General features: G+C 40.4%; 1 protein-coding gene across 1 annotated transcript in view; it reads left to right on the top strand.

The window, feature by feature from the left end:
- The window catches only part of Cdk15 (cyclin dependent kinase 15), a 95,742-nt gene extending 87,874 nt beyond the window's left edge, over positions 1-7,868 (top strand). The window contains exons 13-14 of the mRNA XM_015481270.2: positions 3,709-3,851; positions 6,021-7,868. Of these exons, the coding sequence (XP_015336756.1) occupies positions 3,709-3,818 (110 nt within the window). The 3' untranslated portion in view covers positions 3,819-3,851; positions 6,021-7,868. The remainder of the gene's footprint in view (positions 1-3,708; positions 3,852-6,020) is intronic.
- Positions 7,869-18,891: the final 11,023 nt, after the last annotated feature.

An 18,891-nucleotide genomic window follows, 5' to 3' on the forward strand; every position in this document is an offset into this window, starting at 1 on the left:
TGTTGGGTTTTTTTTTTTTTTTTTTTTTTTTGATAGCTTTATTGAGGTAAAACTAAAGTACGATAAAATGCACATATTTTGAAGCATGCAATTTGATCAGTTTTGACATGTATGTAATCAAAACAATCAATACAAAAAGCTGGGGTTTTTTCCATTACTTAATTTTTTTAATTTGAAATCATGCAGACTTGTGGTTCCTGCCTGATTTATTACATTAGAAATCAAACACCATCAACTATTCTACCCTGTATTTTTATTCCTGAAAACTATTCAAAGAAACAATTGAATAGGAAAAAAATAAAATAAAATAAAAGCTAGGTTAATGAAAATGTTCATTGCAGTGGTATCTATAAGGTTTTTACAAATATAAAATAAAAATGAGGGAAACAAGTTCAAATATTAAACACTAGAGAAAGGATTGGGGAAAGTGTGTGTTGACTCAGCATACAGTTCCATGCGGCCAATTAACATAATTAACAGAGGTGTGTGGTACTATGGAAATGCTTCTGCTGGGACATGAGCTACAAGAAACTAGAATACAAAATTATAATGTACCTGTGAAAATTACCATATTTATGAATAAAACGGAAAGTTAGCACACAAAAGTTAAAATGTTCTTCTAGTTTAGGGGGTTTGTAGATTATTTTTTCCCCTTTCAAATTTTTTTAAAAATTGATATTGAATTTTTTTATTGTTTAAAAGAATTGATTAAAACAAAATGGTACGGGGAGCCTGGGGTTCTGGATTGAGAGTTAAATACCTATGTTTTCTTCTTTTTCTCCCCCACTTAACCAACATGCACTATTGGCCTTCATAAACCTTAATTTCTCCATCTGCACAGTGGGCCAACACAAGTTTCCCTTACCCCAAATGGAACAGGATGTTTATTTTGTAAAACTTTTAGCTCACTGGTTCATGTAAGTGTGGTCCTAGGAGAATGAGAAGTAGGAGGGAGAGGAAAGATAAATAGGCACTAATTAATTTTAAAAGGAAAGATCATCTGCTTTAATGGGAAATGCATATGTGCCGTGCCCCTAGTCAGAGTCGGAAGTGCACTCCTTGTTAGTTAGCAGCTTCAATTTAAGGTACTGTGTGATCCTTTGGGCTTTGAAGATATGAAGCCTCTATACATACACATGAGCTAAAATTACCGCCTAGTCAGGACTACGTGTGCACTCTGAATAATTGCATGCACTAAGCAACCCCAGCTGATGGATTGATGATATGTAAGCAGAGTGCAAAGACCACGTGATGAGGGGAATGGCAAGACATTTTGAAAGGATGGCATAATTTCCAAGCTTTCTTTTTAACTTACGCTTTTTCTTTTCGCCATTACAGACAAGTAAAAGGGATTTGATTATCTTGTTTCCTGTGAAAGGTTATTTAGCCTCTCAATCCCATTAAGTCACTCTCTGCACTCCAGTGCACCGCGCCTTCTCCAGGTTATCAGCCCAGGAAGAGTAAATGGAGACACCAGGATCAGATTTCTAAAGGAAGGAAAGTTAAAGCAAAGTTTGAAAGGGGTGACAGCCAACAGCCCTGAGCTTGGGAACTCAATTAGAATGAAAGACAACTATCTCATTATCTCCTTCCGAAATGATCTAAATACATAAGAATCTAAAAGTTTTAAATAAACTTGTCCTACTGACTTGTCGAGATGACTGAATTTCTCATCTCAAAAAAAAAATTTTAAACACCCACTTTCGTATTTATTTATTCTAAGCGCGAAGCAGCTGCGATAATTATGCTGTCAGATTCAGTCAGCTAATGAGGAGTCACCAGAGTGGAAGGTTTTGCATTTGTGAGATTGCTGAAGAAGGAGAGCCGCTCTACGGCTTTTTTCTTTCTTTTTCTTTCCCACCTTTCTCTTTCTTTTTCTGAGTTGGGAAGGAGAGTCTGGCAGTCCACAGTCAAACCAGAATCCTTTTGATTCCTTGTTTGTTCTCTCTGTCTGTCTCTGTCTCCTTCTCTCTCTCTCTCTCTCTCTCTCTCTTCCTCCTTCCCTCTCTCCGCAGTCCTCTGTGTTTTTGAGGAGCTGCTTTTGATAGGCAAAGAAGCCTGGGGGAAATCCCAGCTTTTCATATCACCACTGTCTCCAGGGCACAAGGAGACTTTTCCCCCATAGAAGTTCCCAACATTGTTTGGATTTGAGGCGATTGAGCATCACCTGTAAAGTGTACACACTGTTTATTTTAGCCATTTAACTGTTCATGCTATGACATGAGCGAAAAGAAAGTTGACTACAAAAGTGCATATTACAATGTCCCTGTGGGAATGTCAAATGCATATCGACAAAACTTGTCTCCCCTTTCTAGTCTAGCAAATATATAATTCCAAACCAAAGAAGTAAGAGCCACAGACTCCCCACAGCATCTAAGAAAGTTCTTCTGGCCAAGCGAGGCAGAGCCAGCATTGCAGGTTTATTTCTATCCTTTGGGTGAGAGCATCTTCCAGCAAACACTATCATTAAGACATTCTCTGCATGTGGCGAGCCAAACATAGAAATTTCTCTCTTTATAGAGTTGTGAGATGTTCTGAGCTACCCAGGTTTGTACTGATTGTGAGACTTGGAGGAAACCTGAAGGAGTTCTATAGTAGATTTGCTTTGGCGCCATTGTTAAGGTTTCTAACAATGGCTACTACTTATTAGAAACATTGTATGCCAGGAACTCCTCAAGGTGTTTTGCATATGTTCACTTCTTTAAATTTACAGCAATCTGCCAGGAATTTCAGTTTTTCCCATTTGTAGATGGAACTCTTAAATGTTAACTTTTGGAGGATTTGGCCCATAACTGTAGTTTAGTAAGCACTCAGAAACAATAGGCGCTTAATAAAAACAGGCGTCTGTGGACATGCAAACTGCCAGTGTGCTCAATGAACCAAATACCAACTGTCCCTAATTGACAGTGGTTTTATTTATATATTTTTTTAACTTTTTGATGGCACAGAAGTCATCCACACGTCCAACAGAAACCTTACAATAGACCTCTGTGCCCAAAGGATCCTCATCAGTTGGTTTACTGGCTTTGGTTTCAACCAACCACACAGATCAAAAATATTCAGGGGAAAAAAAACCCTCACATCTGGACAGAACATGCACTGTTTTTCTTGTTATTATTCCTTAAGCAATGCAATATATAGCAACAATTTACATAGCATGTGTATTATATTAGGTATTATAAGTAACCTAGAGATGATTTGAAGTATACAGAAGGATCTGCAGAGGCTGTAAGCAAATACTGTACCATTTTATATAAAAGGACTTGGATTCTTGGATTTTGGAAGCAGGGACCAATGGAGAACTGGACTTAGAATTCTGAATTTTGATCTTTTTCCAGATTGGTGACGCTCTTTCTTGATGTTCCCCAAGGGGACAGATTATCAAAATTCTTTTGTTTGCACCTCACTTTCCGTCCTTGCTTGTGTCTGTAGGTCTCTCCCAACTCAATCCCTGTTTTTACCATCTGCCACACATAGCACCCTACCTTGCCCTAGTCTTCATTTCGTAAATACGCCGTGACCTGAGTCAAGTAGGAAGAACTTGACGATTATTAGTAGATTTGGTAAAGTGAGTCATCCTTGAGTCACTATAAATCACTAGTAAATAAGTCTGGTTCATGTGACGAATGTTACAACAGACATAAAAATATAACATACTGTGAAACATCCCAGGAAATAATATGTTGGTGATTTTTTTCTTCCCTACAGAGGAGTCTTTGTTTACAGTTTCAGGAGTGAGGCTAAAACCAGAAATGTGTGACCTTTTGGCCTCCTACCAGAAAGGTCACCACCCAGCCTGGTTTAGCAAATGCTGGTGAAAAGAAGGGGTGGAGTCACCAAGATTCTTCCAGGTGAGTGATCCCAACAAGGAGGTTCCTTATGGATAGAACTGAAAAGCAGTTGCCGCCAGGCAGAGAGAACATTATTCACCAGTTCAGATCATCTCTGTTCTGGGTCTGAGGAACAGGTGACCTATGCTTCAGACCTCCATTATCATACCTCCTACCCTGGGGAAGAGGACAGTGTATATCACCTGTCTCTCTCACTCCTGGAGTGGTGGGGCTCTGTAGAAAGCTTCCAGATCACTGTGACACTTTGGCCCATGCAGCTGGGACAAAACGTTACAATTGACCTCGTTTACCCCTTCCTTAGGTGGCTCTCTGACAAAGCAAGACCATAAGAAAGGGTGACCAATCGTCCTAGTTTGTCCCAAACAGAGGGGTTTCCTGCCATGCCAGACATTCAGTGCTAAATTTGGCACAGTCCCTGGTAAACTAGGATAAGTAGTCACCTTAATGGTACAAATGACCTTCCAAGGTAATCTCAAGGAGGAAGTGATATTGTGGAGGATTTTTCCAAAGCTACCATACTCTATAAAAGAAATTCTGCCAACAGGAACCAGAAACCAGGTGGGACAACCCCAAAAGCCACCATAGTAGAGACATCCCTAGGAGCACTTCCCACATGGTCCTTCTGTGGAGGCTAGACAGAGAAGTCAAGCTGAAACTCACGTACAGGGCCAGCCAGCTCTTTAGGTGACCCTGGCTGTGTCCCAAACTACAAACATTATACTACAATCTGACCATCCATTTGGTGGCCACAGCTGGGCCGTGCTTGCTAACAAAGTTGTTGGGGCCTAGATGGTAACTACCAACATATTCCCTACACACACACCCGACTTACTCACATGGCAGGATTCAGCTCTTTGGATTTCTCTTTGTCTTTCTCTTGGATCTCTATCTTTGACTGTCACTATTTAAAGGCATATGTACATCAAGGATGTCTGCCTTCTGGCTCTTCAACAATGATCTAGACTTCAAAGAACAGGGAAGTTTAGAGTTAGAGCTATTCCCCAGAGTATTTTATGAAATACGTTAAGTTTGTATTTTGACAATATACAACTGGAATTACAATTGGCAATGCAATAGCATGGTATTCCTCAAGAAAAATATTTTCTAGAGCAGAGTTTTTATTGTTTAATTATGCCACATCAAACCACCTAGGTGTGAGAGCTGGATGAACTTCAGCTGCAATCTATAAAGTGAAGCATGTGCCCTTCGTAAAATGATCAAAGATACTAACGAAAATGGTCTCAGATGGTGATGGTCCTTAGCATTATCATGATGATTTCAATTTCTGTTGTTATGTATTTGGTCCTACTTAGCAGCCAGAAGGTGGGGAGATAACCTTGCCTTTCCGATCTACAGTGACTTTGCACAAAGAATTGTCACCTGTAGGCATAAATTAGTCACAATAGAAGATCAATTAAATGCAGCTGGTCAAGCTTGGTGCCTGTGCCAGCGACTGAAGAACAGAAGAAGCAGATTGAGTCTCCATTGGAGTAATCTCATGATATCCCTAGGCCTTGAGACTAATGTAAGGAGATAAAACCGGTAGGAGATGAACCACAAGAGGGAAAAGCTAGAGCAATTAAACTGTTTAATAAATGGCTTGGGATCTGCAAAATCTGAAAGTGCTGGAGTTAAAGAGACTAAGAGCTGTAATCACACAGACACTGGGGGCCTGTAAATCTTTTCCACTGAATTGAATTTATGTTAAAATATTCACTTTTCAGGAGAGTCAAAATGTAAATTGAGGTGTTAGGATTTGGTAACTGGCAGCAATTCCTCAAAATTAAAACTCATGATAGATCCTTAAAATGTCAGTTTCAGGCATGAAAAAAAAAAAAGTCTACTGCTATCTATAGGAGAAATGGGAAGGAACTAAAATTCTCTGGATGCATTCCATGTGCCAGGCACTGCAGTGGGCCCTGTTTACATGTTATTTCAAAGCGTAGCATGTTTTGAGTAGTGGATTAGGGTGAGTTAAAACTGTAGTTTGTACACCCAAAGTTAGATTTGGATTATTTTTTAAGTCTCAGTTCTTATTACCAGGGATAACATGCTGTCTCTTATACTTACCACTAGAAATTTTGCAATACTGTTTAACAGGTTTTTTTGACTCAAACAATATGTTGTTGTTCGTTATTTTGATCTTATTTATTCTTTATTCCCTTCTAGGGCTGTTTTCATGCTGCCTCAGTTTTCAATTGCTTCAGCTTACTAAGAAGCTTCCAATCTAATTCCATACTGCACACCTGAGATATTTTAAATATGATGTTCAAGGCAATGGTTCATAATACTCAAAGAAAAAGCCATGGAAGATTGTTATTGTCATTGCGTAGAATTTAACAGTGATTGGCTCAAACACTGGGCAGAAACTAAGGTTCTCTGAGAGAGAACTTCTGAACAATTTAATCTGTTTTGAGGGAGATTCCTGGGCCAGAAAGTCAATTTCCCAACAGGACAGATGGGAAACTGACAGTTGAAAGAATTTGTAGGCAGAGCTGGTGCTTATAGAGGGCTGTCCCTCTTGTATTCACTTACAATGTCCCCCAACAAAAGGACTTGTGTGGCCAGGAAAGGATTAGTCTAAAGTTGAGAAAAGTCTCCAGGGAAAATGGTCTCTTGGATAAAGTCATCAACAAAAGGACTTACTTAAGACTGGTTGTTATGTCTTGGTAGGGGGCGCTTCTCCTTTACCACCTGCTTTATCAGAACACATTGCCGTCCCACCCCACACAGATTTCAAGTTTGGATTGAGCCACTGGTTAGAATTGAATTTCAGACTGTCTCCCTCAGAATCCTAATTGTCTATGGTGATGGCAACAGTGATGAGGAACCTTAGCTCCCATTTGACGGTGGAGATACTGAATAGACAGGAACAGAGTCCACAGATGTCATTCAAGCCAAGTTGCACTATTGGACACACATGTGTGCACACACACATAGCCCTGCAGTTAAAGGAGATCTGTCTTGACTAAGGCTGCCCCCATTTACTGCAATGACTTTAAAAGGAACCGGGGAAACTCTAACTTCATTTTGGGAAATTTGGTAGCCTAGAAACCAGAGACCTCTATGTATCCTTCAGAAGAAAAAGGAGGACCAATTAACAGAGAATTTTAAAAATAATAACTATCCATCCAAAATTTCAGATGGAAGAAAGAAAGATGCATACAGATAGTCCCATGAAAACTGCCTTTATGAGTATTAATAAGGCATTAAACAAAACCTGCCCAGATGTACCTAAAAGATGAAATGGAATAGTATAGACTAGATCATGGGGCAGATATGTGTGCTCAAAAATAATGACTATCCAGCTTTAAAAAAGGCTGATGGTTGTGTGGTACAGAGTTCAGACTTGTCTTATTCTGGTCAAATATTTTTTATTAATTACTCAAATAAAATCTGAGAAGGTGGACAGCTTATTCATACAACTCACTAAAGTACTATTATTATGCATGTGTTAGTTCCATTTTACAAAAAAGGAAACTGAGGCTCAACAAAGTTAATCATTCCTTCCCGGGAGTACTCCAGAGTTCAGATGCAAACTCCAGGTCTGGCTGTCTCCAGTGTGATCTTTCCAGGAACCACATACATATCAGATTTATAGAATATACATCTCTTGAAGAAGCAGTTGATATTTAGCATTGGATCATGATTCAAAGGATTAAGCTTTGGCTAGAAGCTAATGAGCAATAAGCTGAAGCAATATTCATTCCTATCAAATTTTATCTGATTTAAATTCTTGCACGTTGGGCTTAAAATGCCTACAACTTAAGTCAAGCGGTGACTTAGAGGAAATTGGCACTGTTAAGTACAAGGTGAATGAATAGTATAATCTAGCTGCCCTCAAAAGATAATGCTAATACTTTCAGGCTACATAAATGAAGGACTAAGATGATATCCTAGAGAAGGGAAGTATCTTGCTCCCTATAGAACAGACCACATTTAAATTATCATGTTCAACTCCACACATCACGTTTTAAAAGAAACATCATACTGAAATAAATATTTATTGTGCACCAATTAGTCTTCTGATCTAATCCTATTTAATCCTCTTAATGAGACTAAGACATCAATGCCCTTGGTCACCATTTTACAGAGAAGAACATTAAGAATCAAATATTAGTTGCTAGAATTTGATGCCCATACTCTCTCTGTGCCCAACGTCAGTGCTTTCTCCAGCCTACTTCCAACTCTGTTGCATCCTCCAAGAAGAGAGGGCATGTGGGCCAAGCCACAGGAAGAAACAGGAGCAGAAAAGAGAAAGGCCAAAGGCCAGGCAGACTCCTTCCTGAGAGTTAAGGGTTGTCACAAAGCAAAGCAGCTGCCCCCACTGGGTGGCTGCCCAGCTAGGACAGATGGAAAGCTGTAGGATGCTTTTTTGTTTTGTTTTGGTACTGCAGATTGAGCCCTGGGGCACTTTACCACTGAGCCACATCCCCAGTCCTTTTTTATTTTAAGACAGGTTCTCACTAATTTCCTGAGGGTCTCCCTAAGTTGCTGAAGCTGGCCTGGAATTTTGATCCTCCTGCCTCAGCCTCCCCAGTTGCTGGGATTACAGGCATGTGCCACCACACCCAGCCTGATGCTACTTTTGATGCAGCAGGAGGAGTCCCCAAATGGTTTCTCCTGTCCACCAATCGACTGTGTTCCCACACAGTGGCAGACTTCCTCTGCCACCCCAAAGATACAGATTTCTATGGGAAGGACTCTCATATTGGAGGTTAGAACAGCTGATCTCTTCGGCCCTATCTTCTCTCAAAATTCTCTGATAACGGTTTGTGAATAAATATGGACAGATTATACTTGGAATTCGGGTACGATATTACTGTTGCAAGAATAGAGAGACTTATTTTATTTTCTAAAAAAGATATCTTTTCATTTAAGTCTAAATTGACAAAATTATCCTCTTTATAATGAAAAGTAAATTATGCTTATGCTTCCTTCTTTTTTCTCCTTCAAATGATAGATCTGCCTACTAAAAGCTTAATAAAATTATGTGTAAGATTCTGAAACAGCATTCAAATCCTCCTTCATTCCTTGATTTTATAAAATGAGCATTTCTGGTGTTTGTGCACAGTTTTTTCCTCCCATGTTTCCTTTGGTTCCTTTGATAGAAACACACTTGAATTTTAAAAGCATTATTTATTTTTGCTCAGTTTTATTAGTAATGCTTACTTATTTAGTCATGAGTGCTGATCATCTAAAATTCTCTCTCTTGACATCCATAACTGGATGGCACTTCTTGGCTCTTTGGTGGGTAGATAGGGCAACATGGTTGGTTCTGGCTAATGAATTGTGACATGAAGTGGTCTGTTTCACGGGCCAAGCTTTCATTTGTTTGCTGGTGCAAGGCTCTTCAGACTTTTTTTTTAAAAATTGTCCCTCTGTTACAGAGACCAGCAGCATTCAAGAGGATCCCAGAATAAGGAAACATGGAACAGAATTCCCCAGATGACATGTGATGAATGTGTAGTGGGAAAGAGAGATAAAACTGTCCGCTGTTTGGAGCCACTCGTCTTTTAGGGTTATTTGTTACTACAGTATTATCTAGCCTATCCTGACCAGTAGTGGGGCACAAAAATTTCAGACCTGCAGTGCCCAACATGCAGGGCTACATGTAACTATTTATATTTAAATTTGAATTAATTATTAAAGTAACTTTAAAACATCAGCTCTTCAAATATGCTGATCACATTTCAAGGGCTTATTAGACAACATGGCTAGTGGCCACCATGCTGCATGATGCAGATGTTTCCATCATTGCAAAATGTTCTATCAACTAGTGCTAATAGACTGCTAGGACTTTTATAAGAGTTGATAATGCTATCTTCTAACATGTCTTGATATTTTAAGTGTGTGCATCTAATACCACCTTGGAGTTAGTCTTATAAAGTTTTAAGTTTTAAAATGAAATCTCTGATCCTTCATATATATATCCTTCATATAATTATAATGCACTAATTGAAATAATAATAATAGAAGGGAGATCAGTAGAGCAAGTGGGTTGGGGGAGGAAAGGGGAAGAGAATGAGGAGTTAGATTGATCCAATTATGTTAAGTGCAAGTTCAAATATAGCATAATGAATCTCACTATTATTTGTAATTATAGTGTACCAATGTAAAAAAATTTTAAAAATAAGTAAATGAATGAACTAAATCTCTGGGAGCATCCAATGGAGGTTACCCTGTGGAAGAAATCATTCGGAGCAGTTACATTTTTTAGAACCAAAGAGCTCAGAAAGTGCATTCCTGAAAGTCACATTGATAAAGAAGATTAATATCTTTTTGTTTCTCTTGATACCTTTATTTTTATTTTATTTAATTAATTTATTTATTTTTTTGGATGGAACTGAGGATTGAACCCTTGGATCCTTTACCACTGTGCTACACTCCCAGTACTTTTCATTTTATCTTGAGACAGGGTTACACTAAATTACCCAGTCTGTCTCAAATTTGTGATCCTTCTGCCTCAGTCTCCTGAGTAGCTGGGATTACAGGCCTGTGCCACCACTTTGCATAAATTAAATCCCAAGTAATTGAATTGTAGTTCATCCTCTCAGAGTCTCTGAACTTTGCATTTTTTACTTCTTTATTTTTCTTCTCTATCCCTAGGTGGTTTAATGTGCATGAATATGAGATCTGATGGGCTCAGTAATGAATTCATCCAAGTTCACTATCATCATTATAAGCACTACCATTGAATATTACAAAAACGTATTGTGGGAGTGCAAAACTGAACCAAAACATAAAATAATCTCCCAATCCATTTGTTAATTCACTCAACAAACATCTATGCACTAGAAGTACAAAGATTATCAGTGGTTTCAAGAATCTCATGGTCTAATGGAGAGGTAGATGGAAGTAAATATAAGATCCCATGACAACATATCCATCTATCCTATCACAGAGGAGACGATGGGAAGCCTTGTCTTGAAGTGGGAGTTTGCCAGGCATGGAATTGAAAAATGGAAACAGCCCTGTACAAGGGAGATGTTGAAGGGAGAGGATGTATTTGACTATAAGGAATTGAAAACCCCAGTCTAAAGGTCTCAAAATATTACTTCACGTAAGAAGTTCAAGGGTCTGGAGTTGTAGCTCAGTGGTAGAGCACTTGCCTCACACGTGTGAGGTGCTGGGTTTGATCCTCAGCACTATATAAAAATAAATAAATAAAGATATTGTGTCCATCTAGAATATATATATAAAAGAAGTTTAAATTATTTGGCCCCAGGATTAAGTTAATGGGAGAACAACACCCAAGGACACAGGTTCCTTGTCCTTCTTCTCTGTGTCTTCAGGGTCTGCTGCCTCAGTGTTCAGGCTGGTTCCCCTCATGGTCACAAGGGGATGTCACGCTTCCAGGCATCACATGCAGTGGAAGCAGAGGGGGTCTCTTCCTGTGTGATTCTTTTTAAAAGAAAGCACAAGGCTCTGTTTACACCTTACTGATCAAGCTGCCACATAGTCACATTTTCAATGCTAGCAGGGAGAATTAGAGGACCACTTTAGAAGGTTCAGGATCTCTTCCTGACCTGAAGCAGGACCACCTTCCCTGGATAGTCATGACAGCATACCAGTCTGCCCCTTCCCCATGGAAGCAGGAACAACATAATCTACAGCAACTGATTGACTGTGGGGTCAAGGGGGGGAGGCTCAGGGGGTGTAAAGAATGGCTGGGAGCTTTCCAGTCTGGGGCCAGGATGACTTGTAACACCCTTCACAGTCAGGTGATCAGTCTGGGAGAGAAGGTTATGAGCTCATTTTTAGATATCTTGAATTTGAAGTGCTGCATTCACCAGACAATTAGAACCACTGGCCCAACTGCAGGAAGTGGAGCCTGGCCATATTGGGCATCACCTAATACTGATGGTCCTTGAAGTTCCCCAGTGTGATTTCCCAAAAGGACACAGGCAAAGGGAAGAAGTACAGGAACTATACTAGGCCCACATTTAGGGAGTGGGAAAAAAAAGAATTGGCAAAGGAGATTGCTATAGTTTGCATATGGTTTGTCCCCCAAAGGTTCACATCCTGAAGACTGATCCCCAGTGTGGAGGAATTTTCAGGGTGGAATCTGTAAGAGGTGGGGCCCAATGCCTGGTAATTGGGCCATTTGGGGCCCTCCCCTCAGAAGGAATTAATGTTGGTCTCACAAAGGGAATTAGTTCTCTCAATAATGGATTATTATGAAGTAGCCCATTCCACATGCTTGCCCCTCTTCAAGAAGCTGGTTCCCTTTCCATTTCTTTTCCATGGGATGATGCAGCCAGGATACTCTTGCCAAAACACTGGAGCCATGCTTTTGGATCCTCCAGTAACCAGAATCATGGGCTATATAAACCTCTTTTCTTCTTTTCTCAGGTATTATATCACAGTAACAGAAAATGGACTATTACAGAGATGTAACGTTAGTGGCTAGAAATTGATGGAGAAAGGAGGTATTATCAGGAGGGGAGAAAAAACGAGAGTCATTCTACGTGACAAAAGTTAAGAAGAGCATTCTGAGACTGAGTAGCCTCCCAGAGAAAAACTTTAGGAGGGTGTAAACTCAGAAGGGTCATGGTTGTGTTGACAGTTGGCCATTGGTAACCTACAAGGGAACAGCTTTCATGGAATTATGGTCACAGAAAAACATGATGGATTAAAGAGAGTGACTGGTAAGAAAGCAGAAGCAAGGAACATCTATCAGAAATTCTTTCGTGAAAGGATGAAAAACGTGGGATACTAGCTAGAGAGTGGAAGGAATGGGAGGTTTCATATTTTCTTTAGCAAAGGAAAGCTATGCATTTTTATGGGCTAAATTAAAAAAGAAGGAGGAGGAGGAGGAATCAGCGAATAATCTAAAAACACCAGGCTTGCTCCACTCTGGGGCTTGTGTCTGGCTCTTTCCCAGTTTAGACCTCTTTCCCCCGATGTCCACACAGACAGCTCCCTAGCTTACAGCAAGCCTTTACTCCTGTCACCTGTCAGTAAAGCCAGCCACAGCCACCTTAAGTAAGGGGGTTGCCTTCCTGCACATCAATCCCCTTAATCTGCTGTATGCTTCTCCAATACATTATCACTCAATTTCATGCTCAATAACTTATTTCCTTTTTATGACATTTATTGTTTATTTATCCATTGCTAAAATGCAAGGTCCACAAATACAGGAATCTATTTTTTTAGTCACTGATGCATCTTGATCAGTGCCCTGCACATAGTAGGTCCTCAACAAGGGTCTTTTGAATGAATTAAACACCTTTTCCATGTCTTCAGGCAGCCCAGCGTTCCCTTTCTCCCTTGCCATGTCTGTTTGTTCTGGCTTTTTTTCCACATATGAGACACCCAGGTTTTATGTTTATTGTATGTCCTCCATTTCCCTCCGTGTGAGCCCTGCAGGAGCAAGGATTCTGACACGTCCTACTCACTGATGTATGCTAAGCATGTGGATTTGTGCGCGATGCATAGTCATGTTTACAAAATATTTATGAAACAAACAAATAAATAAATCAGTAAAGATTCAGAAATTGAAGGAAATGAGACAAAGAGTCTCTGTCTGCCTGGGAGAGGGTAAGAGTGGTGTGTCCTCTGAGATGAGAGAAAAGGAAAAAATACACTGATACAAATATTAAGAAGCTGCTAAGCAGGTGTACAAGATTGGGAGCCAAAGGATGACTTCTGCTCAGATCTGGCCATTTACTAATTGCCTGACTTTTGGGCAAATTATTTCTCTGTGCTTTTACTTCCTCCTGTGTAAGACACAGATAATAACAGTACCTGTCTCAGAGATTTGCTTATGAGGTTTAAATGAGTTAATACATTTTAAATATTCTATTTTTTGAGAAAAGGTCTGTCTAGGTGGCCGGTTCTGGCCTCAAACTCATGATCCTCCTGCCTCAGCCTCCTGAGTAGTAGGAATTATAGATATGCACCACCACACCCAGCTTTATTTAGTGTCTGGAACACAGTAAGCGCTTCAAAAGTTAGCTAGTAGTAGTAGTTCAGGTGGCAGTAATAAGATATCAAGTTAGGTTCCAGAGTTAGATTGGCTCTGGGAATGACATGGGGAGGTAGTTGACAACCCCTAATTCTGTTTGTGACTGCGGTTCTTCTGGTGAGCCTGACTAGGTAGGGCTGCAGGTACTTTTCTAAGGCGTGTACTTGGGTTTCACTGACCTCTTAGTCAAACAAACAGATTTAAAATTAAGGATCAGTGTTTAAAAACACAGATACCGTTCTCTTCAGGCACATTCCAATTCCTTCTATAAAATATAATAATGACATTGATTTTTTTCATCCCTGATTCTTTTGGGGTTTTGTTATTATGTGTAAACAATGTTTGAGAAAAGATCTGGAGGATTCAAGGCAGGAGACACAAAAAGCCAAGCTAACAGCCCTAGCAGAGCCCACGATGGCTGCAATGGGCCTCGCAGTTCTGGAAAAGACGATTCCCCAAAAGGGTGGCTGGGGAAGGCAGATAAAAGACCCAAGTTAGGTCATGTGACAGGTGTCACTTGAGTAAGATACTGGGGCCAGAGATAAAAGCCCACTCCTTCTGGTCACATGATACAGCTTCATTACGCTCCCAGTGGGGGGTTAGAGAGTCTGGATGCCATTTTTACTTATTTATTTATTTGTGTTTTTTCCCCTTATTCTGTGATAATGAGAAAATGTTTAAACTCCCATCTCTGTGTTTAAACATTTCTTCCTGCTGACAGCAGCGGGATACCCCTTGATCAACTGTCAGATTGGAAAGTGCAATTTTTCTGGAAAGTAAACAGCATGTTAGCTGGTTGGAAATAATTTTCTGTTTATTGGTAGCTGTTAGCCCAGGAGTGATGGAGCCCTGTGACAGCACTTGTCAAGTGAAGAATAAGAAACAAGTTTGGAAATACCTTTAAGACACAGCTCTGACAATGGAGCCTCACTATTTTTTTTTCTTATAGAAATGTACTCTAAAAAAGTTAAATTAAACCAGGCAAAAAAAACAAACAAACAAAAAAAAACTTTGTCACTGTTACCAGCTCTTGGAGATCCTATGGCAAACTGACACAGAATCACAGCCAAACTCTAGGAATGCTGGAGCCGGAAGGGTACTTGGCCATCACTGAAATCAACCCCTAATTTTATGATGAGGAAACTGAGGCTCAGGTGAATCCTCTAGACTCCTCTCACAAGTAAAAGGAAAACAAAACTATCCATGTAACAAAGAAATAAAGGTTTTATTTCCTTTTAAAATTCATGGGTGAAGATGAATGGGAAAAAATGGTGGAGGCCGTTTAGTTTTTTTTTTTTTTTTTTTTTGTACTAGAGATTGAATTCAGGGGCACTTGACCACTGAGCCACATTCTCAGCCCTATTTTGTATTTTACTTAGACATAGGTCTCACTGAGTTGCTTAGCATCTCACTGTTGCTGAGGCTGGCTTTGAACTTGCAATCTTCCTGCCTCAGCCTTCTGATCTTCTGGATTATAGGTGTACACCACCAAACCCAGACCATTTAAACATTTTTGATCTAAGTTTGGTTCTTCACAATTTTTAAATTATTCAGAGAGATGTGTATGTATGCGTGTGTATAATTTATATGTACATATACCTATGTATGAATTTATATGTATAAAAATACTACCCTTTTTTCAGTGGTGAAAAAGACATCATAGTCTTTTATTGATTAAACAAATCATCAGGAGAGAAGATGTGTACTTCTATGTCTAATAGAAGAAATACAAACTATACACAGTTGTCAGGCCACACCTATCTTGAATTAGGGTCAATCTGAGGTCCTGGTTGGTTCAGTGAATGGACCGAAAACATATCAACACTTGCTGTCTTTCCTTGAGAAAATATCATGGTGCCATTTTGCTTTTCTTTCCAGAATCAGTAGAGCTGATATAGCTCATACCATACATGTATGACTCAGGAATCACACAGGCATAACCAGGAGCCAACAGATTTAGGTTCTGTCACTTACGGGGCCTTCTTTTTTTAATCTTTAAATCAGGGTTGATACTGCCTACGTTGTAAAGTGTAACACCCAGCTGCCTGGCTGACACAGACTAGGCACTATATAAATTACTTTTGTTTATTATACTAACAAGCAAAACTAACTGAGAAGAAAGCTAAACGGAACAACACTTGTGTTTATATGTCTGTCTCCCCTTCAGAGTGTGAACTCCAAGGTGGAAACTGTCTGATTTATCTGTGTGTTCCCTGGGGTGGGAATACCGTAGGCATTCATTAATGAGTTCAGTCACTCATTCAACGAGCATTTATTAAGTTAGTGAATGAAATGTATGATATTGGGGTTAGAATGGTGGCTTGCTGTTTAAGCTTGGAGAGCCACAGAAGTGCCCATCTTACAAAACTCACACACAGTGGCAGCTGGGAGGAGTGTCAAAGGTCACCTTTAAAGGTTCTCACAAGGTGAGGCGATGAAGGCAACGAGTCAGGAAAGCCATTTTAATTTCAACATTTAATAAAGCTACAAGTTGATGTTGACCAAGTAGGAAAGCAAGTCCCCTCAGCAGCGATCTGTTGGGGAAGGGCTCCACTCCATCGCTAGGAAGCGCCTAGTTGGCACCTAATGAGAAATTGGGAGACTTAGAAAAATTCCCTGCAGGCACTTTTGAATATTTTCAATTCTGGATTGTATAATTCCTCTTATGGGAAACAAAGTACTTTCTATTCAGTATGCATTTAAATTTATGTTGCTGTCCTTTCACAGGCAGGAAGAAGCTCGACTTGGGTCATTTAATAGGTAAAGCATGTAGCAGACATAACCATATAAATAAGTTGCTTTTCAAAAATGGATCACCCCAACAGACATGAGGCCGAGAGCTGAGTCACTCCTGGGAGGTCTGAAAGCCATTTTCAGGACAGCCTCTCATGGAGCCTTCCAGATACAGAAGAAAGGGAAATGAATGTGTGGAAGAAACTTGAATGGATGAGTGCTGCAGCCACACACTGAGCCATAAACACCGTGAGGCTTTCCTCTGTCCATTCCGACTTCACCTGACATGTGAGAAGGCACTAGAGGTTAGGTCCCAGGTCACTTGGAGTTCGGCAGGCAGCCCCCAGCCCCAGCCCAGATAGCCATCCACTCTCCAGGAACGTGTGTTAGGAAAAGTGGGGGCTGAGGAGGAACACTAAGTGGTTTTGTCTGTCACCTCCTCCACCCCAGCTGGAATTGGGCCACTATCTGATGGAAACACTTTGCCCACTTTCAGAGAATTCTCCACTATCAGTAAGGCTGTTTTTTCATACTTAGGTTATCGCCAAAGGCTTTCACAACAGGGCACTGCTATCACCTGGGGCAGGGGGACAGTGCCTTAAGAGCAGGTGGTAGGCCACCAAAGCCAGGGGGCACATTGGGTTACTTGAGGTTTTCATTTACATTAACTACAGCCCCTGTTTCCTGAGGACCAGCTCCATGCTAGACCTTGCTCCCATAGCTCCTCTTCTTCAGCCCCAGGGGACACAGGACAGGTTTGGGGGGGTGGGATTCAAACTCAAATTGGCCCATGGGGCTCCATTGTCCACACTTGAAGCCCTGCCCTGCTGCAGAGGACTGACTGGGCTTCCAGAATAGCTGCGTGGAAGGGGATACAGGGGCCAGCTTGCAAATCAAGTGCTGGATTCAAGTCCCAGTGCCCTAGCCTTGTACCTGAATGCCTGTGAGCAGGTTACTAAACCTGATGAGGTCTCCTTTTCCTTATCTGTAAAAATGGGTCTGTAAAAATAATAGTACCTGCCTCTGAGGGGGTTATGATAGGCTTGAAAGGGTCTGACCCACTGGGAGTGCTCAACAAATGACAGTTACTAGAATTATCATATCCTTCACAAATGCAATCAATGTTATTTGTTCCCACATAGTTGTGAACAGGCATATGTATTTGGAGGTCCACAATGTGACAATGAAGGAAAGCAACAGCCACTATTTACCAAGTACCTACTATGTGTCATCTAATAGACCTGGTGCTTTATATACATGACTTTGTGCTTTAATGCATGATCTTATTTATTTCCTGTGTTCATCTTGCAAGATATTATAATCTCCTGTTCAGAGAAAGACAATGAATCTCAGAAAGATTAGGTGACTGGCTTGAAGTCACCCAGCTAATAAAGGGGGAAGCTGAATTTAGAATCCAGGACTGACTTCAGAGCCTGTGCTAAGTGCTATGGTATGTTGCCTCTCTGACATAATAGACTTTTACAAAGAAATAAATTCTTAATATTGCTACTCAAAGGTGTACTGTATTTTGAAGAAAGCATTTTGAAAACTGTCAGCTCACCCCGTCAGTGCCACGGTCGTTCCCACTTTTAGGTCCATACACAAGCCTCCTGAGAAAGCTAATCTAATTCAATTTTATCAACCTCATCTTTTAATCTAAAATGGCATTACTTAACTTGATTATGCACCTTATTCCCTAGGCTTTGATCTGAATGAATTTTGGCTGTTGTTAAAAATCAAATCCACCTTTAAAAGATAAATATTTGCCCTCGTCAAGATACTCCAAAGAATTCACTGCAGTGTCTGAAAAGAAATGATCCAGGGGATTTTTAACAGCATCTTTGGGATAAGTGATTCGTCTTCCAAGGACATTGCTTTGAAGGGGCGACTCATGTGGGATGCATACGCTCTGGTATGTTTATTTAAAACATACCTTAAATTTCCTTCCACAGATTTACAAGTAACTTCCCTGGATGCCCCAGACACTCAACCTTGCTGATGTAGGGGAAATTGATGAGGTCACCAAGTTCTTTTGAATTGTGTCTTCCCTGGACTTCTAAACTTTTATTCAGAGGTTTATAAACATGAGCAAAAGGCTCCACTGAGGAAAGAGATCCCACTGAAACAGACACCCCCACACTTACACAGAGACCCATCTCAGTTCTGCAAGGCTGAACTCTAAGACAGAAATGGCAGTTACAAGGATAGTTTGCGGCTCTGAAGAGACAGTTTGAGTATCGAGTTCAGCTTTTTTTATGCAACTACCCTAAGCTTAACCTATATGCCTCCCACTTGCTAGACACCTGGTGGGCATCTGAGCCCAGACAGAGCCAGACA

The sequence above is a fragment of the Marmota marmota genome, unplaced genomic scaffold (genome assembly GCF_001458135.2).
Source record: "Marmota marmota marmota unplaced genomic scaffold, marMar, whole genome shotgun sequence".
Taxonomy (NCBI): Eukaryota; Metazoa; Chordata; class Mammalia; order Rodentia; family Sciuridae; genus Marmota; species Marmota marmota.